Source organism: Neopsephotus bourkii, unplaced genomic scaffold (genome assembly GCF_033783945.1).
Source record: "Neopsephotus bourkii isolate Nb327-2 ecotype Australia unplaced genomic scaffold, CSIRO-AGI_Nbou_v1 NB_1763, whole genome shotgun sequence".
Lineage (NCBI taxonomy): Eukaryota > Metazoa > Chordata > Aves > Psittaciformes > Psittacidae > Neopsephotus > Neopsephotus bourkii.
Window position 1 is genome coordinate 129,212 of NW_026902237.1, and position 23,108 is coordinate 152,319.

Here is a 23,108-nt window from a genome sequence, read left to right on the forward strand (position 1 = left end):
GTTATTCATAGGTAACTTTTTCATAAATTAACACAGAATCAAAAACTTTCAAGTTTGGGGGTGCCATGCTGCTGCTGAAGATGTAGATTTTGGCACAGTGTAAAAAACTTAGACCCTCTCTGCTAATGAATGAGAATAATAAATATCTTTAGGTATTATACTAGGGTCTGATATTTCTTTTTCTTTTTAAATTGCCAGTAAAGGTCAGATTAAATTCAATTGTCATGCCAATGCAGGTATTTAGTGGGCTCCTTTAAATGAAATTATGTTATATATAATACAGTGACCAAATAGAACGTATTTATATTGTACAATCTACATACTGTTCATTATTCCTGATAGAAACAAAATTTATATCCTGTTGTGTTAGACAGGACATAAATAGTAAAAGCAATAAAACCCCTCCTATCCTAGAAGCACAGAATATGAAAAAGTAACTTCCCATTCCAACATTAACAGGTATAATACATGCAAACATCTGATCGTACTAGATCTTTTTATTTCCACATTTAACCTAGCCCATACTCTTATAAATAGAAAACATAAAGGGATTCCAGAAAAAAAAATAAAAATATATGTATATATAGGTCAAGAGTACCTTAACCCACTTGATTACATCAAATTCTGTTCTATATCAAAGGGCATCCATGCACTGTGACAGTCACTTTATGTTGATTATATTGATGAAAAACTTATCACAATCCTTAATTTTCCCCGATTTCATTAGAAGTTGAAGCTTTCTTGAGAAAGAAAGGCTAGCAGAATAGAAAAGACAAGTTTTACAAGAACAAAACATAGGAGCAGGCATACCTTATTATAGCTGTATAGTAATAAGTAAAACTTTTACCCTAGGTTATAGGGCTGCATCAAAAGAAGTGTGGCCAGAAGGTTGAAGGAGGTGATTCTCCCCCTCTACTCAGGTCTCCTGAGGCCCCATCTGGAGTACTGTGTTCAGCTCTGGGGTCCTCAACATAAGGGGGACACGGACCAGAGTCCAGAGGAGAACCAGAAAGATGATCAGAGAGCTGGAGCACCTCTTCTGTAAAGACAGGCTGAGAGAGTTGGGCTTGTTCACCCTGGACAAAAGAAGGCTCAGAGGGGACCTTAGAGCAGGCTTCCAGTACCTAAAACGGGCCTAAAGGAAATCTGGAGAGGGACTTTTTACAAGGGCAGGTAGTGACAGGACAGAGGGGAATGGTTTTAAAGTGAAAGAGAACAGATTTAGATATTAGGAACAAATCCTGTATTGTGAGGGTGGTGAGGCACTGGAACAGGTTGTCCAGAGGAGTGGATGACTCATCCCTGGAAGTGTTCAAGGCCAGGTTAGATGGGGCTTTGAGCAACCTGATTTAATGGAAGGTATCCCTGCCAGCGCAGTTGGAACTAGGTGATCTTTAAGGTTCCTTCCAACCCAAACCATTCTATGATCTGTGATTTTACAGTTTAATATTGACAGGTTTATGGCCCTTTTAATTTGCACTGGCAACCACTCCTTGTGTTTGTAGTTTCACTCAACACACCACAATATCTCCATTAACTTTAATGTTATATCTTACTTTTTTCATTAACCACAAAAGGATTCACTCTCTTACTAGTAAGAGCTTACAGAAAGGGGTGGGAGAAAGACAGGAAAAAAAAGGCTAGAATCCATTAGCTAAAACCAAGTGTGACTTGTACTGGTTTTGTTCTGGAAACACACACATTTAGAGACAGATGAGCCTAGACAGTCAAAGAATTTCTGGGGATGCTTTATCCAAGGAAAGCAGCCACTTGTTATTCTAGTGAAGCATGATCTGGTTTTGGAAGCTACTTCTCTGTTGCTTATTTTAATAAGCCATTATTTTAATACCGCTTCACATTTTAGCTTTTACAATCTTTAATACCACACCACTAAGAAAAGGGCAATTTATTTCAGTGTTAATTATACCTACCACAAGTTTCTAAATGCTCAATCCGCTATCCTTTGGTTTATAAAGTACTAAAGTTTTACTGGCAATTACCTTTCTCCAGAGCTACACAGAGGGACTGAATTATCTCCCAGGCTACTTCTTATGATTCAGACACCCTAAAGCTCTTAAGGATCCTATTTGAGTCAATGGTGAACAATCACTGTGTTACGTGACGTGGTGATCTTACATACCAAAATATTTATGTAGCAAGGAACTGCAGAATATATTCTGCTTATTATCAAGACCTTTAAGATGATGGGAGTATTTCAAGGTGTATTTCAAAGCACAGATGAGATCAAAGGGTCCCTAACAATCTCAGTATGAAAGAGAACTGGGCTGAGGATTAGACTGTGTCCTTAGGCATTCTGCTAAATGCAGACTTACTAGATGATCTCCTTCCACATGCAGCAATTGCAGAGATTGTGTCATATAACACTGACACACTATAAGGGTTGTCCTTGAACTGCTTGGCAGGCACACAGAATTCCATGACCACAGGGTTGTTCTTATCCTAAACTGTTTTTCTAGTACTGGAAAATTTCTGTGGTTTGTATTTCACGATTTTTTTCAGAATTTACATAAACTCCTTACAGACACCAGACCCTTCACTTCTTTCCAAGAAGAAGACCTCACCATAAGCAGCATAGTAGCAAATGCCAGTTGGTGTACTGATAAGGAATGGTGAGGAAATGCTGCATGCTCTCTACGTTTCTGTTACGTTTGTGCATAGGGAACCCAAAATCTTTCACCTTTGCGATCATCACAGTGAACTGACTCTACATGACATAAAAGCCTTTACAGATAGGGTCTGAACATACAGATTTATTTACAGGGACAGCCCACAGTGGTGCCCAGTGTGTGGCCATCATGGGCATAGACATTGCCTGGGCCTGCTGGGCACAGGCACTGCCTCAGGGCCAGCAGCCCAAAGGCTTTTCTCCAAGGGATGCTGGGTGAAGGGAGAGCAGCAGCAGGGCTGCCCTGGGCGGGGCTGCAGGGGCCCCGTCACCACCATGTCATAGTGCCAGCACCCTCCAACGCAGCATAACAATGCTCTGGGGCAGTATGAGTCCAGCGCCCTCCCCTGTCCCACTGCCAGAGTGCTGGGTGCTGCCAGCAGGACAGAGCTGGCAGCCTGAGGGCATCCGAGAGGAAGTCCTTGGGGCAGCGGGGGAATTCCTGGGAGGGGGTTGATGGAGGGAATCCTTGAAGCTGCAGGAAGCTGAGGGAGGTTCTGTGCTGCAGTTCCAGCTCCTGGAGGGTCCACACTCAAAGCTCATTGGATGAATGGAAATCCTGGTTCAGTCATCTGGGAGCTTCCCGTCCTCATCTGTTGGGCACCGGGGAATAGCTTGTGGGGCAGGCTGAGGGAGAGAACACTTGGAGTTGCACGAAGCTGCGCAAGGTTCTGTGCTGCAATTCCAGCTCCTGGAGGGGCCACACTCAAAGCTCGCCGGATGGATGGAAATCCTCCTTCAGTCATCAGGGAGCTCACCATTCTCATCTGCTGGGCACCGGGGAATTGCTTGCATGAGGGGGTTATGGGAGGGAACACTTGGAACTGCATGAAGTTGCGGGAGGTTCTGTGCTGCAGTTCCAGCTCCTGGAGGGGCCACGCTCAAAGCATCATCGAGGCATCCTGCTTCAGTTGGTGGGGAGCTCGCCGTCCTCACCTCCTGGGGAGAGAGTGGCAGTAGCCAGAAGAAAAAGGATGCACAGGTGGCTCAGTGCCCTCCCCCAGTGCTCTGGAGCTCCCACTGCCAAGCACAGGAAGGATTCATGCTCCCAGGATTCATCAGGCCAATGCATTTTGCTGTTGGTGGAAGCTCTGGGATTGCTCCGGACGGAAGCAGAAAAGGCAGTGCCAGTGTCCCCTTGTCCCCTTAGAGGCATAACCAGCGTGTGGAGCAGGAGCAGGTCTTGCTCACATGCTCAGGGAGTAGCCGATCGCCAGCACTGGGGTCAGGAAGGAATTTTCCCCCGGGGCACACTGGCACCGGTCCCCGGCGGTTTTTTGCCTTCCTCTGAGCACTGAGCATGACCGCTTGTCAGGGCTCCTCGGTCCATTCTGGCTGCGTTATGGCCTGGTGCTCATGCTCCACGAAGGTGGCCCCTGGTGTCCTGCAGCTAGGGGGGGAAGGGCTTTTTTCCCCCCAGGCTGCACTAGCAAGCATCCCTGGGGGTTTTTGCCTTCCTCCGCAGCCGAGCACAGCCCCTTCATGGGGCTCCTTTGGGTCATGGTGTCCCAAAGGCAGTGTCTTGTGCTCCACGCAGGTGGCCCTCGTGCCTTGCATCCAGGGGGAGGCAGCCTTCTGGACTCCCAGGGTGGCCCCAGCGTGGCCCCGGGACTTGCTGCTGTCCTCTGTAGCATTGAGCACCACCCCTTGGCAGGTCTTCCCTGGCCCTTTCTGGCCGGGTTCTTCTTGCACTGCTCTTATGTCACAGAATCCCAAGGGTTGGAAGGGACCTCAAGAGATCATCTGGTCCAACCCCCCTGCAAGAGCAGGGTAACCTAGAGTACATCACACAGGAACTTGTTCAGGTGGGCCTTGAGTATCTCCAATGTGGGAGACTCCACAACCCTCCTGGGCAACCTGTTCCAGTGCTCTGTCACTCTCACAGTAAAGAAGTTCTTCCTGATGTTAACGTGGAACCTTCTATGCTCCAGTTTACACCCATTGCCCCTTGTCCTATCACTGGATATCACTGAAAAAAGCCTAGCTCCATCATCCTGACACCCACCCGTTACATATTTGTAAACACTGATGAGGTCACCCCTCAGTCTCCTCCAAGCTGAAGAAACCCAGCTCCTTCAGCCTCTCCTCATAAGGGAGGTGTTCCACTCCCTTAATCATCTTTGTGGCTCTTGCACCACCACGGCACCACTCCTGCCCTGGCTTTCCTTTGTCAGGCTACAACAGAAGGTTTTTCCAGCTAAACTGAAGGTCTAAACTAAACCAGACTCAAATTAACTAAGCTAAACCAAACCAAATAACTTTATTAGGAATAAATAAAATACTCTTACTACCCTTAACCGTTCTGATTTGTGTCTTTGAAAGTCCTTTTGCTGCTGAAATTCCCTTAGCATTTCAGGTAAATAATGATCTCCTCATTGTACAACTCCTTGTGAGTGCAGGGAATGGAACACAATAAAATGGAATGGAGTAGAACAGAAGAGAATGGAATGGAACAGAACAGAATACAACAGAAAGGTATGCTAGGTTATGCATATAGAATCATAGAATACTTAGGGTTGCAAAGGACCTTAAGATCATCAAGTTCCAACTCCCCTGCCATGGGCAGGGACACCTCACACAAAAACATATCACCCAAGGCCTCGTCCAACCTGGCCTTGAACACCACCAAGGATGGAGCATTCACAACCTCCCTGGGAAACCCATTCCAGTGACTCACCACCCTTACAGTAAAGAACTTCTTCCTTATATCCAATCTAAACTTCCCCTGTTTAAATTCTAACCCATTCCCCCTTGTCCTGTCACTACTGTCCCTAATGAAAAGTCTACCCCCAGCATCCCTATAGGCCCCCTCCAGATACTGGAAGGCTGCTATGAGGTCTCCACACAGCCTTCTCTTCTCCAGGCTGAACAGCCCCAACATTCTCAGCCTATCTTCATACGGAAGGTATTTCAGCCCCCTGATCCTCCTCGTGGCCCTCCTCTGGATTTGTTCCAACAGTTCCATGTCCTTTTGATGTTGAGGACACCAGAACTGCACACAATACTCCAACTGAGGTCTCACGAGAGCAGAATAAAGGGGCAGGATCACCTCCTTTGACCTGCTGGTCACACTCCTTTTGATGCAGCCCAGGACACAGTTGGCTTTCTGGGCTGTAAGCACACACTGAAGCCACCTCATGTCACGTTTCTCATTGACCAGCACCCCCAAGTGCTTCTCCGCAGGGCTGCTCTGAATCTCTTCTCTGCCCAACCTGTAGCTGTGCCTGGGATTGCTCCCACCCACCTGTAGGACCTTGCATTTGGCATGGTTAAACTTTGTAAGATTGGCATCAGCCCACCTCACAAGCGTGTCAAGGTCCCTCTGGATGCCATTATTTCCTTCCAGTGTGTTGTGGTTTAACCAATGACAGACAGCTTGTTACCCACTCCCCCTCTCTTCCTGCCCTCCCCTTACTCCTGGAGGGACGGAGAGGAGAATCAAAAAGAAATGCAACTCCCACGGGTTGAGATAAGAACAGTTTAGTAACTCAGCTATAACACAAATCATTACTGCTGCCACCAATAATAGTAATGATAAAGGAAATAACAAGGGAAGAGAATACAACACCCCATCACCAGGCAACCGATAACTCGCCCCCACAGCCCGACCAAGCACCGACCGATACCTCCTCCGACCCTGCAGTCCACTCTAGCCCCCTTCCGGGTCACTCTCCCAGTTACCTCCTGGGCATGACGTGCTGTGGTATGGAATACCTCTTTGGTCAGTTTGGGTCAGGTGTCCTGTCCCTGCTTCCTCCCGGCTTCCCTCCTCCCTGGCAGAGCATGAGACTCACAAAGTCCTTGGCCAAACCAAAACATCATTGTTTTCCAGCTCTGTTCCCAGCTGAAAGTCAAAACACAGCACTGCACCAGCTACAAAGAAAGAGAAAAATGACTGCTACTGCTGAACCCAGGACACAGTGTATCAGCCAAACCACACAGCTTGGTGTCATCGGCAAACTTGCTGAGGGCGCACTCAATCCCGCTGTCCATGTCAGCGACAAAGATGTTGAACAAGACCGGTCCCAACACCGATCCCTGAGGGACACCACACATTACTGGTCTCCAGCTGGACATTGAGCCATTGACCACAACTCTTTGAGTGCGGCCATCCAGCCAGTTCTTTATCCACCCAGTGGTCCATCCATCAAATTGATGTCTCTCCAATTTAGAGACCAGAATGTCATGTGGGACAGTGTCGAACGCTTTACACAAGTCCAGGTAGATGACATCAACTGCTCTACCCCTGTCCATCAGTTCCATAGCCCTATCATAGAAGGCCAGCAAATTGGTCAGGCAGGATTTCCCCTTAGTGAAGCCATGCTGGCTGTCACCAAGCACCTTGTTGTTTTTCATGTGCCTTAGCATGCCTTCCAGGAGAATCTGCTCCAAGATTTTGCCAGGCACAGAGGTGAGAGTGACTGGTCTGTAATAGCCTGGGTCATCCATTTTCCCCTTCTTGAAAATGGGGGTTATATTTCCCTTCTTCCAGTCACTGGGAACTTCACCTGCCTGCCATGATTTTTCAAATCTGATGGGCAGTGGATTAGCAACTTCATTTGCCAGCTCCTTCAGGACTTGTAGATGGATTTCATCAGGTCCCATGGACTTGTGCATGTTCAGGTTCTTAAGATGGTCTTGAACCAGATCCTCTCCTAGCTCCATGTTCTTCTTACATGATACTTAAATGAGGGTTTTAAAACTACTCTACAGAACTGAAACACTTATTCATGTTTCATGAGCACTGCAGGGAAAACCTGCTCTGTCCAGACAGTTTAAACCAAATTCAGATCAAAACACTATGTTGAGCTTTCAAGAATGTGGAATTAGATAGTAGTCAGTGGAGGATTGCATTCAAGTAGTAATACAAGAGGTAAACCCCCAAACTAGACATGTGAATGTTATCGAACTATTCTACAGAACTGAGTCACTGTCCTGAGTACAGCAGTAGCAGTCATTTTTCTCCTTCTTAGTAGCTGGTGCAGTGCTGTGGTTTTGACTTTTGGCCTGGGAACAGCACTGATTACATTGATGTTTTTAGTTGTTGCTCAGTAATGTTTCGCCTGACCAAGGACTTCCTGAGTCTCCTGCTCTGCCAGAGAGGAGGGGAAGCCAGGAGGTAGCAGAGAGGACACCTGACCCAAACTAGTCAAAGAGGTTCCATACCACATTCCATAGCACAGCATACCATGCCCAGTATATAAACTAGGGGCAGTTACGTGGAAAGCCCAGATCACTGCTCAGGTCGGGCTGGGTATCGTTCACCGGATGGTGAGCATTTGCATTCTCTTCCCTTGTTATTTCCCTTATCATTATTATTATTGGCCGTAGCAGTAGTGGTTTGTGTTATACCTTAGTTGCTGGACTGTTCTTATCTCATCCCGTGGGAGTTACATTCTTTCTATTGTCCTCCACATGCCTCCGGGAGCTGGGGGAGGACATGAGGAAGGAGCAAGCAGCTGCATGGTTCTGGGTTGCCAGCTGGGCTTAAACCATGCGCAAAACAAGACTCTTAACTAGCATGCAAACTCTGTTCCACATATACTACTTTTGGTTATACTAAAATACATAGTTTATAACTATGTAGCATTTCCAAGCAACTATTCTTTCACAAAATCTGGGTCATTGCTACCTCTACATACACTTTATATAATCTTCCATATTACTAATGGAAAGTACTTGACACTGTCCAGCAAGTACTCATTTCTGAGGGCACACTTTCTGATGACTCTGCAATAACAAATTATCAAAATTTGCTAACTTTTCAATACAACCAGTACATTAGTTTATTTCTATAAGAGTATATAGTTTGGGTTTGAATCAAGATGTCACATCAGAAGTAAACATCTTGTGTTCTTTTTCTGTATTAAGATCTGAAATATTGCCAAAAATGTAGTAAGGTTATTTAACAAAAACTATTTTATAGGAAAATGTGTTGAATGGCATTGATTTTTATCTTCTAATTCCCTTTTGGCAGAGTTCTTAAAATATTGGCTAGACAATTTTCCTGCTATTGCAGACTAAAATTCTGATCCAGGGATTGATTTTAGTTAGCTTGGTTCCACCTTTGTTTTTCTTCATAAATCTAATCACTCTGTCATTTCTTCAGAGAAGCAGCTATTCCCACCCTAAGTAAAGCTACCACCGTGGTTAAAATACTGCTTTTTCTTCAGATAATAAAGTTAAAATTTTCAGATGAGACCAATGTTTTGCCTCCATCTACAGGAACACCACCTGGGGACTTCTGTCACAATATTAGATTTTCTAAGAGCCTTTAGAAAATCTAATATTTTCCTTTTTCCTCATTAGCACAATAAATACCCTGAATCAGCCGGGACTGTCTTTGTACTGAACACATCTTTGCTTTCATGCTTTCAGCTGCTTATCTCAGCTTTTCTTATTAGCTATTCTTTAACTCACCACCTCTCTGAATTCACTACCAAAGCCCCATTTAGGTTTTTTTGCATCATCTTGACTTTTCTGCTCCCTCATGTAACTATTTAAGTGCCTTAGTAAGAAAAAATAAGTATCAAAAAGATTGTGTTCACTGTAGAATGATTTCGTTTCTGAGTTTCCATTGGTTACTTCCCTCTTTCACTTTTATAATTTCCTTTGCTGGATAAAGAAGCAGCATGAACCAGCAGTAAATCCCTTACTATAATGTGGTTTCTTCACTACATTTTAGCAATTAATATTCTAAAAATTTCAGATAAGTTCATTCACATTTCAACTTTAAAGATAATTTTAGAAGTTGCTAAGCAACAGTGACCTGCCATATGGCCAGTTAACAATTTTTGTTCTGAGATCACGACAGAGATCTTATTATGTCCTTATCAGATTTACACCTACAGATTTTGCTCTCTCCCCTAGCTGGTATTCCCCTCTTCTACAGAGCAATCCAAAGAATCCCCTGTGCAATTATGACCAGTTTTAGTTCACTTCTAAATTAATTATTACAAACACAAGCAATTATTTTTTAACTTGACAACATAAGGATTTTAACTAGGATTTAAATATCTTGTAATTCAAGAAATGTTTCAGCTATCAACCTGTGTTACATCTATTCTTCAGCTTCTACTCACTGCTAGCCCTGTAGTCACTCATTAGGCTAGTCTTGCTTCTAATACTGCAGTAACTATTTTCATCTTTCTAAAAACATGCCTAGTGACACCTTAAAATGTTTTACAGCACAGATACTCTAATCAAGTAGAATGAATCTGTAGTAAAAAGACTTGCCAGAAATAATCAAGAGATTCCTCATTTTTATTGCAGAAAAGAAACAAAAACCACAAGGGATACACCAATTCTGAAGACAAACATGCACCATGAAAGCACATGATTGGTTCCAGTGACAGGTAGAGAAATGGATGGAGCTTTGAGCAACCTGGTCTAGTGAAAGGGAAGTTAGAGCTAAATGACCCCTTCTAACCCCTAACCATTCTATGATTCTATGAAGTGAACTGCAGAAAGATACAGAAGGACTTTACTGATCAAGAAGTGATGAAATGAAAGTACGGATGGACTGACTAGAATTCAAGACTATTAAATTTGCCAAGAAAACTGCTATTTATATTTTAAGTACAAGCCTCCAAATTGTTTGTGTCATCTAGTACCTGTGGAACGTTACGTTAGCTGTGACATAACCATGTACAGATACCTTAACAGGTAAATATTAACATAAATTTTACATAGAATCATCCAGGCTAGAAAAGAGCCTTCAGATCATTGAGCCCAACTGTCAACTGAGCACTGCCAAGAACACTACTAAATCATGTCCCTAAGCACCACATCTATATCTCTTTTAAATATGTCCAGGGATGCTGACTCCACGATTTCCCTGGGCAGCCTGTTCCAATGCTTGGCAATCCTGTTGGTGAATAATTTTTCTCCTGATATTCAATCTAAACTTCTCCTGATGCAACTTGAGACCATTTACTCATTCTACTGCTTGTTACTTGGCAGAAGAGAGCAACACACAGCTCACTACAACCTCCTTTCAGGTACCTGGGGAGACCAATAAAGTCCCCCCCAAGCCTCCTTTTCTCCAGGCTAAACCACCCCAGTTGCCTCAGCTGCTCATTTTTTTTTTTAAGAAATGCAACCTAGAGGGTTTGATAAGTTTAAATTAAGATTTTAAAAATATATATATAAAATCAACCGGCAAAGAAGGGATCAAATTGAAAGCCAAGAAAAAAAGAAAGCAATTAATATTTCAGAATCAAATTTAAGATACTAGAAAAATTTGAGGCAACAGAGACTGACTAAAGTTGACAAGATTGATCTGAAGGCTAGTGTACAACTTCTCATTGATGAGGGACAAAGAGAACACAGCATACAATCAGCTGACACCTCCCTCTGGCTGACTAAGGAGAAGCAAACAAGAAACAATATGTGGTATAAATGGTGCAGTTTGAGCACAATCACTGCTGGATGAGAAAAGGATGTGAGAAATAAGCACAAATTTAAGATCTCTCAGATAAACAAACCAAATTAATTGATCTTATAGAGCAAGTCTCCTGTGGTTATGTGCCTTTGAGAAAACCAGGAGCAAGTAAAAAGCACTATTTTGAGCTAATAAAAGAGAACTTCAGTAATGATGACAAAGACAAGGTTGACGATTTGATAAATAGTAGAATGGAGAGGAAGATAATTTTCTGATTCTATTCAGGAAAACCTTAATAACACAGATTATCTTAGTGAAAAGAAAACAAAAAAAAACCAACCCACAAATTCATCATATATAAGACTATTCTTACCTGTTTTCTGAGGTGAAAGGTCTTTTGCTGATAGAACTTTCAAATTAACTCTGCCTGATCCCAGTACTGGAATAGAGAGCTTCTTAGGAACCTCAAAGAATTCTTGCGTACTCACTTCTACACTGTAATCCACATACTTCAGCTCTGGCGGGAATTTACGAGGTTTCAGGAGTGCTTGTCTCTGAAGTGAAGGAATAATGTATACATATGAACAGTCATCTTGTAATAATTTCAGATTAGGATATCTAAAATTATACAGGTCTAAATATGTAATTCTAAAGCTAAATTGGTAATTTGGCAAGTTACATAGAAATTGTTGAAAGATCCTTCTAAATAAAGACTGTCTTGCATACTTTTGTTAGACATCATGTGTCTGAAACATTCGTTTAAGAAAAATGGAGTTTGAAATTTACAGTAAAATCATCTCCTATCCAGAAACCACTGTGCAGTCCCTTAAAGTATTCAGGAAAGGCAAGAAAAGGGGAGAATCAAGATGAAAAGAAAACATATTTTATATCAGATGTAGACAGATTTTTCATCTTTTACTTTATAAAGTTTCTGGATAATAAAAGGCATGAAAACAAAAAATTATTTTTCTGTTTTTGAAGGATAATTATATAGTTAGCTGAGCTAACTTTGATAGTTTGAAATTGACACTATATTTTAGAAAGCAAAGCATTTATAATTAATTTTAGGGCTAAATAAACTCCCCCTTTGGTAAAAAGCATTTCTAATCAACAGTAAAACACCTATTAGTAAAGGATTAGCACAGTATGTGAAGACAACCTGAAAATTATAGAATCATAGAACAGTTAGGGTTAGAAGGGACCTTAAGATCATCTAGTTCCAGCCCCTTGCCATGGGCAGGGACGTCTCACACTAAACCATGTCACACAAGTCATCTAAACATCCTAATGAACTATATTTGACTCCTGTAAGGCGACAGCATTACAGAAATAATGCAATGGTTTAATAGACTACTTGCTGAAAATTGCCATTTTCAATCCAATAACACAGTATAATTTTAATATTCAAGATTAACTGTAAATTGAACAAATTTAAAATCTGAAACTAGTCACATCTGTTTTTATAGGAAAGTCTTTGAATAAATTCTGTGAATTATCTTGAAGCAAATCTAGGGAGGAGATAATTACAGAAAAGTTTAGTTTGTGGTAAGAAAACTGGTTTATTCTATTTTTTTAAAATAGTGTCAGGACAACAGGTATCACAGTAGACATTAGAATGGGACAAGGAATGGAGATCTGTTCTGGGAATTTAAAAAGCCAATTTAAAATGAAAAGCGGATTGTTCTTAAGGATTACTACTAAGGGTAACATGGTCAAATTACTGCTGAAATCAACTGGGTTGGAGTTCTGTTTTGGATTGGTGGCTTGTCTATTGTTTGGTTGGTTTGGGTTTTTTTCTTTTTTAATACAAAACTCACATTTCCTTTCCAGTTTTATAAAGCAGACCCACACTCTGATTGCTCTGTTTTGACCATTAAACTATCCATCAAAAATGTCAACATGGCTTTAAATACAAAGTACATTTGGAATTTAGGAATCTGTAAAACCAAATAATTACGATTCTTGTTCTATAAAGAACTGGACACATACACGTGAATGAAAAAAGTACTAACTGAAACATTAAACAAGGTTTTTTTTACTGTATATACACCACTTGTGTACTGCAAATATAATCTACAGAAGGAACAAAAAGATTTGTTATGTGAATTGAAAACTTGGACTCTGTTGAATGATTTCTGTCCTGCAAGACTGGAAGTTCACTGATAGTACTTGCTAATACACACACATAAGGTTAATAAGTCAGTTGCTATATTAATAGCAAGTTCCATTTCTCTTTGATAGGACTGAAATGACAGAAAACTTTGCAGTGGGAAAAGGATATTTCATTTTCACTTGTGTTGGGAAGCTTCAAGCCAAAAGAATTATATGTATTTACCAGTTTAAATTTGATTTAGACCTTATGTATATTCAAATACAAATTTATACCTACACATGATTTCAATAATTAGATTATTTTCCAACACTGAAATAAAAATGATTTAAAAGTTTTGGTAAGTCTTAATTGACAAAATGATTGTAAGATGACCTTTGGTGGAGCACTGAACACTTCAATTATAATTATCTTGAAGATATATCTTATGATCTGAAAAATAACTGAAGTACTTACTTTAAGATCCTTGTTCATGCTATCTCATTTTTAAAGATACGTTAAGAGAAAAGATAGCTAGCTAGTATTACATAGCCTATGAACATATCAAATATCTCCTGGTACATTGTCAGAGAGTAAACAAGGAAAACATTTTTAATGAGAAACCTAGATCTTTTTGAAAGGGAAAAAAAATCCTACAAACACACACAAGACTAAAATATGTTGCCTCAAAGGGCAACATTTGCAAGAAAAATTTCCAACATAATTCAGATAAATGTTGCAGCTGCTATATTTTTTTAGTATTTTTCATGGCAGTAAGTTAGATTAAATTTAATATTTTTTAACTCATTATCAATTACAGGTCTAAGGCTGCTGTGCTACAATAAGACATATTCCAGCATGTACTTCATCACTATAATGGTTAATGGTATTCCATGTGTGGAAGTGTTACTACCAGTTAACAACAGTATTTGCATTCACTTCCCAGGGTTAATTTCTTTTTGGAATAATTTTTCAAAAATGGATTGGAGAGTATATAAAGCATCACAATTAAACTTGGTATTTTTCAAAGAACAATTGATTTTCCAAGGTATTTTCTTAGAACCACCACCTGCACTTTCTATGTGTAAAGTACGGCAGACTCTATTAGAGAATGCAGAAGAACCTTACTCTTTCCCTTCATATTACTCTTTTCCAGATCCTAATTTAGCCCCATTTCTTCCTTCCAGGAATTAACTTCTAAAACCGTTCCTCATGAATAAAATAATTTCATTATGTCAATCTCTCAGAATCCCTGTTATAAACCATATTTGACATTTCCCTTAATCCCATATCAAAAGATAAGTGATACAATATAAAAAACATTGGTCCGCTTAATAAATTGAAATCTGACCCCAGAACCTTTTGTGAAAAGTTCATTCCGATTCAAATATACCTTTTTCAATATTTTTAAATATAACTTTTTAAGTACAGTATCTTCTCTCTTCAAGGAAACTATGATTCTTTCTAAAAAAAAAAAAAAAAAAAGAAAAAAGAAACACCGACAAAAAAAGAAAAAAAACTTGTATTTATAAAAGCAAACTGTCCAAACTTAATTTACAATTTTTCCATAATCACATAGAAGACCACAAAATCCTTGAAACATGGATGTCTATGAAGAGCAGACTTTGAAGATCAGAGCTGGACAGATGTAGGATGAGATTCTGTCACATCAGCCAAGCAGCAGAAGCCATAGCTTTGAGTGCACAAGGTCTCTGCTCATCTTCCATTGATCAAAGACTATTAGCACCACCATGATGTACTAAGGTAAAATATTCAGTGCTGCTTAGCCCCATGGAAAGCAGGACAGAAAGAAAATGCACGGTGTCCTAACATCTAGAATATGGCTGTGGACACAGAGATCTGCTGTCCACGATAAGCCATGAATTTGAAGGAAGGCAAAATACAGCCTAAACACTTTTTACAGTTTAACTGAGGACACGTCTGGACACAGAGGCAAGTGCAAGCTTTAGTTTTGTGATTCTTGCAGAACAGGACTTCTCTTCCTTCCCTAATGCAATGTGCAATTATACAAGGAGGTTACTAGCATCTCTGACTATGAAGAAAGAGCCTTGTATCTAGAAACTGGGTTTAATTTAGTCATCAATTTATGATGAAGGAAAATGAGGCATGTTATTTTAAATTTCACTTCACTAACTGCAACTCCCCCTGCATACCCCTGTGAATTCTCATTCTGTTATTTCCTTCCTTCTTTTAATCACTTTCCTCTATTTACTACCATTAGCAACTTCAATCAAAACAAGTTATGTTCTTCTTCCACATTCTCTCCCCTTTCTTTCCATGTTTTTCTTTCCTTGTTATCTGTTCACCTAAACTTTCCACCTACAGCTTTCTCTTATTAATCATCTAAAAAGTATTTTGTAATTATTCACAATAATGCCAGTCCCAACCTTAACAGTGGCAGAGTTCCACCCTATATTCTTTTTACTACTACCTAAAAATGTTTTAGTTGGAATTAAATTAATGAAATGCTCAAGAGGTAAGAAATTCACACAACTGTATACTTAAAAATAAAACTCAGAACTATCTTAACATCTTCCATTAAAAACAATAAAAAAAAAAAATCACAGCTATAAATGGGCATGCACGCAGGATATTATTTAGTGTCTGGGGTTTTATGCCTTGTATATGTTTACTAATAGAATTAAGAAGCATGAGGTTACTGATTTTAATTTCTGATTTTCCTTTAAGTATCGAGATATGCATCTTTAGATTTCACTTGCTTAAGCATCCTTGCTTCCTATCTCTTCACCACTCAGCTTCTCTAACTGGTTTATTTTTTGATGCTATTTGTTTTCAGATATTTTTTTTAGATTATACCAAAGTTAAAACACACACAAAATAAAATCCTGTAACAAATTGTTTGGATTGTGTTGGTAGTACTGGTTACTTTGGGGAGACAGGGAAGGAGATGGCAGATTAAGTACTTAACGTTGCTGCTAGTGAGTCCTTCAGTGCCCAAGATTTTAAAATAAACTATTAAATTTCTCTTTGTAGCAGAACTGTTTAATGAGCTAATTTTAACCTAGCTAAATAAATAAAAGGGAGAAATAAAGATTTAGCTAATATTCCTGCACCTTTCCATTGAATGTCCATTTCCAAGTTCATCCGACTTAACTGCCACTTCTGTAATCTGACTGCACACAGTAGTAACACCTTTTAGCACAAAACATGAACAGGAGAAACAGGATGTGCACAGCAACTTTTACGGGAAAGAGATAAAAAACCCTTTTTTTTTTTTGAGTCTATTAAAAAGAATAATTAGAATATAAATATAATATTAGAATATTAAAAAGGATAATTTTATGGGAAATATATAAGAATTTTTTTTTTTTTAGTAACTCTACTTGTTAAAAAGAATCAAAGTAGATTTTTTTTTCTTACAGCAAGGAAAAGAAGCAGTAAAAACACACTACTAAAATAGCTAGGACTTTCAACCATACATATAAATGGGTCAAGTAAAACCATACAGCAAATGTTACTGAATATACGGTTTGACTAAAAAAATATAGCCTACCTTTATTTCTGTTTTCTATGTGATTGAAGTAAACATGAGTAAAATGTACAGTTTAATAGGAATGGAAAGCATGCAATTATTTAGTTAGTTATTCCACAGATTGACAGGCAAATAAATGGAGCAAGCTGAAGCAATTTTTCCTTCTGCCCATCCATTATATAACACAACTAGGTCTTCAGGAAGTGAGTAGAAAGGTGGAATAGAAATCAAAGAGAGTAACAAAGAGAGATACTGAGGTGCTGGAGAGGGTCCAGAAAAGGGCAACGAAGCTGGCATCAGAACAGGCTTCACTGGGCAGTGGTGGAATCACCATCCCTGGAAGTGTTCAAAAAATGCATAACTAGGTAATTAGGTAACTCTAGCATAAGTTCTAAAATTGCCTGTATCATAGAAGAGTGGAGGACAATTAGATAGATATAAAATACATAATGAGGGATACTAACACTGAATAAATTACCATGTGGGAAATTAAACTAGTATGCAGAAAAAAGTATTTTCCTCCATGTACAGAAAGTCTTGTAATTGCTTATGAAAAATAAAATGGAGAAGTTTTCTGTATACTGATTTAGAAATTTGGAGTAACACAGCTGCTCAGCAATCTAGCTGCAGCCAGGTAATATCACGTTCACAAGGGAAATTAAAGCCTAGTGTGTGGTTATTATCCATAGGTGGCACTTGAATTCTACATGAGAAAAAAAAGCTTTCTTATTTGGCAATATTGCTATTATAAATTTATTCACAAGTACTAATTGAATGTTTAACAGACCACCTTGGGAGGGTTTTTGTTTCTAAATATTGAAATCTTGGGAAAATATGTCTAGGTTGGAATGATGTCTAAGTAGGGAGCTATAGCTTATAAAGAAGATCTGTGGTTTTCCAAAACCATTTTGTATTGATCACAAGACATGAAAAAGTCTTTCGTGCTCCTCGATTTTTTCACAAAGCCTATTCTTTAAAGAAAAATCCTGTTTGAGAATTTTAATTTCTTACAAAAATGTGAATAAGGAAGGATAATAATACAGATACCTATTATATAGACTATGAGAGTAAAATGTTAAGGCTCTTTAACTGCAGCCAAGATTTCTCAAAGGAAGTACTTCTTAATAGCATGGAGAAAGCAGCTTCAGAATGAACATATAAAATATTGCACTGTCTGAGGGGAAACTGGGATTACAGTCAGAACGTGTGAAAAAAAACCCGTAACTTCGCAGTTTCCTGAAACTTAAAAAACACAGGCAAACAAACCAAGAGCCACTAAATAATTGCATTAACAGAGTACTGTGTTTCTCACCTCTACTCTGGACAGTCCTAACAATGCACTTGCAACTCTAACACTACTGCTCTGCAGAGTCCCTGTGATCTTTCTTCTTTCATATTCAATAGTTGACATCTGCTGTTGTGCAGCAATAGCCAGAGCCCTTTCTCTTGAGTCATTGATCACTGGAACCTTCAGATTTTCTTCAAGAATCTGATCAAGACGACATTTCAAATATAAAACTGGCTCTACCGAACTTGGACCTGTTAAATAAATTTAAAAAAATAAAGAAAGAAAGGAAAAAAAACAAAACCCCCACATTTGTCAACCAGTAGCATAACTGCATGGAGCATTTAAAATCTCAAATCTCCAAAGAAAAGCCAGAATACAAAATTGCCTTGATGTTTAGTGTTATTGCTCTAGTATGTGTGATTTACTCCAGTAACACTTTTTTTTTTAATTCTTAATCATAATGGGGAAATAAAAATTAACATAGACTGAAATACAACCCACAAGTTGCTTAGGTAACAAGAAAACCCAGGTTTTATTGTTACTACTATTAGACAACAATGAAGGTTTTAAAAGGTCTTTCTGACACCTACATAACACAGCCACTCTTTTACCCCACCAGAAGATGTTGCATCTCCTCTAAAGGAAGCCATAAGCAATTATTTCAAATAGTAGCTAATGTTCTTTCTGAAATAGGATTGGCAGCATTTTATCAGTGTCTATTTAAATACAAAAGTATTGGATTGCCTGTCAAACCACAACACTGCATATAAAACTCATGCAATTTAAAATTAGAAAAATTCTAAGTAAAGATGAGTTGTCCTAGTTCACCTGGCTACAACCTATATTCCGAAGTAGAAGAGAAATAATCAAAAGATATTCATGAAGACTATGTTGAACACAATACAAGAAAGCTAAAGAAGCTTACTAACAACCAGCTGCTGCTCTGAAGACAATAGACTGGACAAGATTAAAATAAACATCTGATAGTTACACTGTAATATCTTTCTTATAGTTCACTATAAACAATTGCTTTTACAAGATTTATTTAATTAATCTGGGCAAAAATGCATGGGAACTGAATAATATTTGCAGAAGATAATTGTTTGCTCTATTTTACTCTTCTCCCTTCTATTAGTTTTACCTTCTAATATACTGCTAACATGCAAAACATTTGGACTATCCATTGGAAGCAATCCTGAAGGCAAAGGTATATCACCTGTTCCCTCTATCAGATATATGAATTCTCCAACCTGAAATGCAAGAACATACAAATCCACAGAACTCAGAAAACAACTCATGCAGAAGATGAGGCAAGATATTAAAACTAAAACCAAACATAACCTAGTAATACTTAAAATCTGATTTGTGAAATAATTTACATATTTAGGAGACCCACTATTTTAAAAGTACGCTTAAATGAAAGAAAATTACAATTTCAAACCCTGCTATGATAATAAGGTACCTTTAACTGAGATTATTAAATGTGAAAAAGTCAAGAAATATCAATTATTGAATCCTTTCCAACTTCATATAATTTAACTAAGGATACCCTGACCCATAAATACAGCAATAAAATAAATTATAATTATATAGGTATATATAATTTAAGCAAATTCATTCATGACTTATTTCACAGTTAAGAACTTTTTTTGAAAAATGTTTACAGTAATTTTGAGCCAGTAACATTTGTCTAGAAACCAAAAAAGAGCAAAAGTCAGGACAGGAAGATGGTGCCCAAAAAAGTGGTAAATACTCCATCCCTGGCAGTGTTCAAGGCAGGATGGACATAGCCTTGGTCAACATGGTTTAGGGTGGGTTAGAACTAGATGGTCTTAAGGTACTTTCCAACACTAACCATTTTATGATTCTATGATTCTATGTACAAATTCTTCATAAAGAAGAAATAAAGTTAACGAATCTTATCTATTTCATTAAAATAACTGAAAAACTACAAAAGCTTTCATGTAAATAAAAACATGACCTAGAACAAAGGAACACAGTAATTTTTCAAGGAGGAAATGTTAGATTAATTAGCAGAGAAACAATGCTTTGAATCATGGACAAAAAAAAAAGTATGGTGCAGGAAAAGAGACACTGTTGGTTTTTTTTAAAGAAAATTCACTTAAAGTACTCCAAATTATAAAGGCCACAATCACGGCATCCCAAAACTAAGATACTTAATTTAGGTACCTAGCTGATTTAATTTAGGTACCTAGTTAATTTAGGTACCTATCTGAACTAGGCAGGTGATTTGATGATATACTACTATTGTTTTGGTAACATTTTTTTCTTTACCAAAGACTTTTTTTGGACAACATCACCTTCTACTGATTGCAAGGTAGAACCGATATAACAACTGATATAATTTGCACAGAAATCATCTCTTTATTTCTGTAAACCACATTCTGTAAAACTTGCCTTAAAAATGCTTATTCTATTATAAAGAATAATATATATTAGCCTTTATTCCAGATATGAAGGAAATAATTTATGGAACTTAGCCCATCTTCCAACCAATGCAATGTTTTCCCTTTAATATGGTTTAATATGGTTTAGAGTGAGGTGTCCCTGCCCATGGCAGGAGGGTTGGAACTCGATGATCTTAAGGTCCTTTCCAACCCCAATTATTCTATAATTCTATGATTATATAATAATGCTCAATAACATAAGGTAAGGCTGATTATTTTTTTAACTTTATTCATAGTTTCAAGACATTTATGTTAAGGCTGAAAGCATTGCAGTTATGGTTCTGACACAGCAGAAGGAAAGCCATTCAGCTGTGATGGCATTTTCTCCCCCTCCTTGATTCAGAAGTTCAGACAGTTCTTCCTTGGGAAGGATTAAAGAAACCTACAGCAAAAGTGAGCTCCCACACAGAAACTAACAGCCACTCTTGGGAACCAATTTAAACAGGAATTATTCCTGTTTGACACAGTTATTTGGCTCCATAAGGAATGCTAACAAGCTCACAGTATATACAAGTAATTTCATGAAGGTTCTGGTTGCTAGGATGCCATTTTACTATGAATTTCTTTTCCTGTCATTGCTGATATCAGTATGCTTATAGGTAGGAACAAACCCCATTTCCCTCTTTGCTTTGAAGAGCTCTTGCTTTTTGATCTCCATAGAATGAAAATCGTGTTTTCTTTCTGCTGAGTTTTTCCTAATGCTTCCTGATGGAATAGAATGGGTATTTTACTGCATGTTGAGAGTTTAGCTAGTATCTCCATGGTTTTAATGCTTTATATTTCTATTTTCTATAAGCTACAAATAGAATATCATCAACATTTTGTAGGGTTACTGATAATAAAAATAGTTAAGAAAATAGCTGTTGAACTACCATTAGCTATTTATCTAATCCCATTCCTAACCAATATTTCAGGAGAATATATAGCTACCAGGAATTTCCACCTCTCCACACAAGTCAGTAATTAAGAATAGTGTACAGTAAACTGTTCTCCTAATAAAACATTTAATTCTACATTAGATATTTAGCTGTGAAAGTCTGGACTGACATTCTCAAAGTATGACTTAGCAGATTATTGTCATTGCAATCCTGAGATGTTCACATTTAAATTAGCTCCCAGAAGCAAAGATTTAGAGAAAAAGCAACCCAGTTATGTTAACCAATATATAATTTCTTCTCTGAAAAGACCTATGCTAAAAATTTGAAGAACGTTTTTCTCACAAAAACAGAAATACTGAAACAAGTCCTTGGAAAATGCTATAAATAACTTGTGCTGTCATTTCGAACCTTAGAAAAGTTAACACCCAGATTATTTTGAAACGATTTAAGCAACATACTTAAGCAGGCCAACAAGCTTGAACCCCTGTATCTTCTTGCTTTTATTACAGACACATAGTTAATGCAATGACAGATAGGATTCCTAGTCAAATTGGGGTTTCGAACCTCAGTACCTTCTTTGTTGGTTGTAATGAAGAAGCAGTCTTTGATTACTATTTTGGTCCAAAAGGGTAGGAATGGTAAGTAGGAAGAATTTACAGAAATGCTAAATTTGGTTATTTTTTTAGATTATATAAATCACGAGTCCATACCTGAGCAATATGTCTCATCGTTGTATGAAGCTATCTGATTTTCATTCAGCATGGTAGCTACACTTGTTTGTCAATTAGACAGTGGTATGATTGAAATATTGCAGCCACATACACAATATTTAAGAAAGCAAATTTCTTCCTGTGTCATTACTGTACAGCTCTAAAATCACGCCAGCTATCTTGCAGTTTCCCTTTTCCCTAAAAGATTCACCATATTTTCTTACAAATGATATATTTGTTTGGATGAGACTTTTTCTAACCTGAACTGCTACATATAGAAAATTTTGTACTTTCAGCAGCCTTTAAATGCATCCTAGCTACTCAGCTAGGATGGAAAGACCAGGTGTTCCAGAAATACTTACCATACAGGACATAACAGTGGCTTCTCTGAGGTATTAATGCTTCCCACTATGATAAGGTGAACTTGTTCTTGGTTAAAAATTATGAGCACTAGTTAGGTGTCTAAATTTAAATGTTTCTACATCACCACTGGAGGCAACACTGGGGTTGTCAGAAATGTTCTTTTCCCTTTCCACATGAAATATAACCATCCCATATCTCTGACCACATCTCTTAGATTTATTTTCCTCCCATTAACATGTCTCTATTCACTAAATTATTTATTTTTCTGGCTCTATACCCAATATAGCATGAGCCTTTTCTTAGCCAGTGTATAGACTTCTGTGCTATGTACCTGTAATGCCCCTTAACAATCTCTTTTATTGATTATAGGATTTATATTTTTTAATTATCTGTCTCTGTAAAGAAACTGTTACATCCTTCTAGTCGGGGAGCACCCTGGTGATATCCCTGATCCAGGCTCCAGGCAGACTACACACTTCCCTATCCCTAATTATCCTTGTATCCTAACCCTAACCCTATTCCCTAACCCTAATTATCCTTGTTTCTCTCTCTCTTCCCACTATCCCTATCATTATATTATTTCCTGGGGTGACTAGAACTGCACACAATATTCAAGATCTGTACAGCATAGCTCTTCAGAAAGGTATACTAAGATTTCACATTTTATTCTTTTTCTTTCCTAATAATTTCTCTTTCTGAATGGTGCTGAGTGCTGGATTCTTTTTTTGT

At 38.4% G+C, this 23,108-nt stretch overlaps 1 protein-coding gene across 1 annotated transcript in view; it reads right to left on the minus strand.

The window, feature by feature from the left end:
- CFAP47 (cilia and flagella associated protein 47) overlaps nt 1-23,108 on the minus strand; it is a 281,878-nt gene that overhangs the window by 125,483 nt on the left and 133,287 nt on the right. The window contains exons 44-46 of the mRNA XM_061378057.1: nt 19,102-19,210; nt 17,985-18,211; nt 11,443-11,623 (exon numbers count right to left, since the gene is read on the minus strand). Coding sequence (XP_061234041.1) covers nt 11,443-11,623; nt 17,985-18,211; nt 19,102-19,210 — 517 coding nt within the window. The remainder of the gene's footprint in view (nt 1-11,442; nt 11,624-17,984; nt 18,212-19,101; nt 19,211-23,108) is intronic.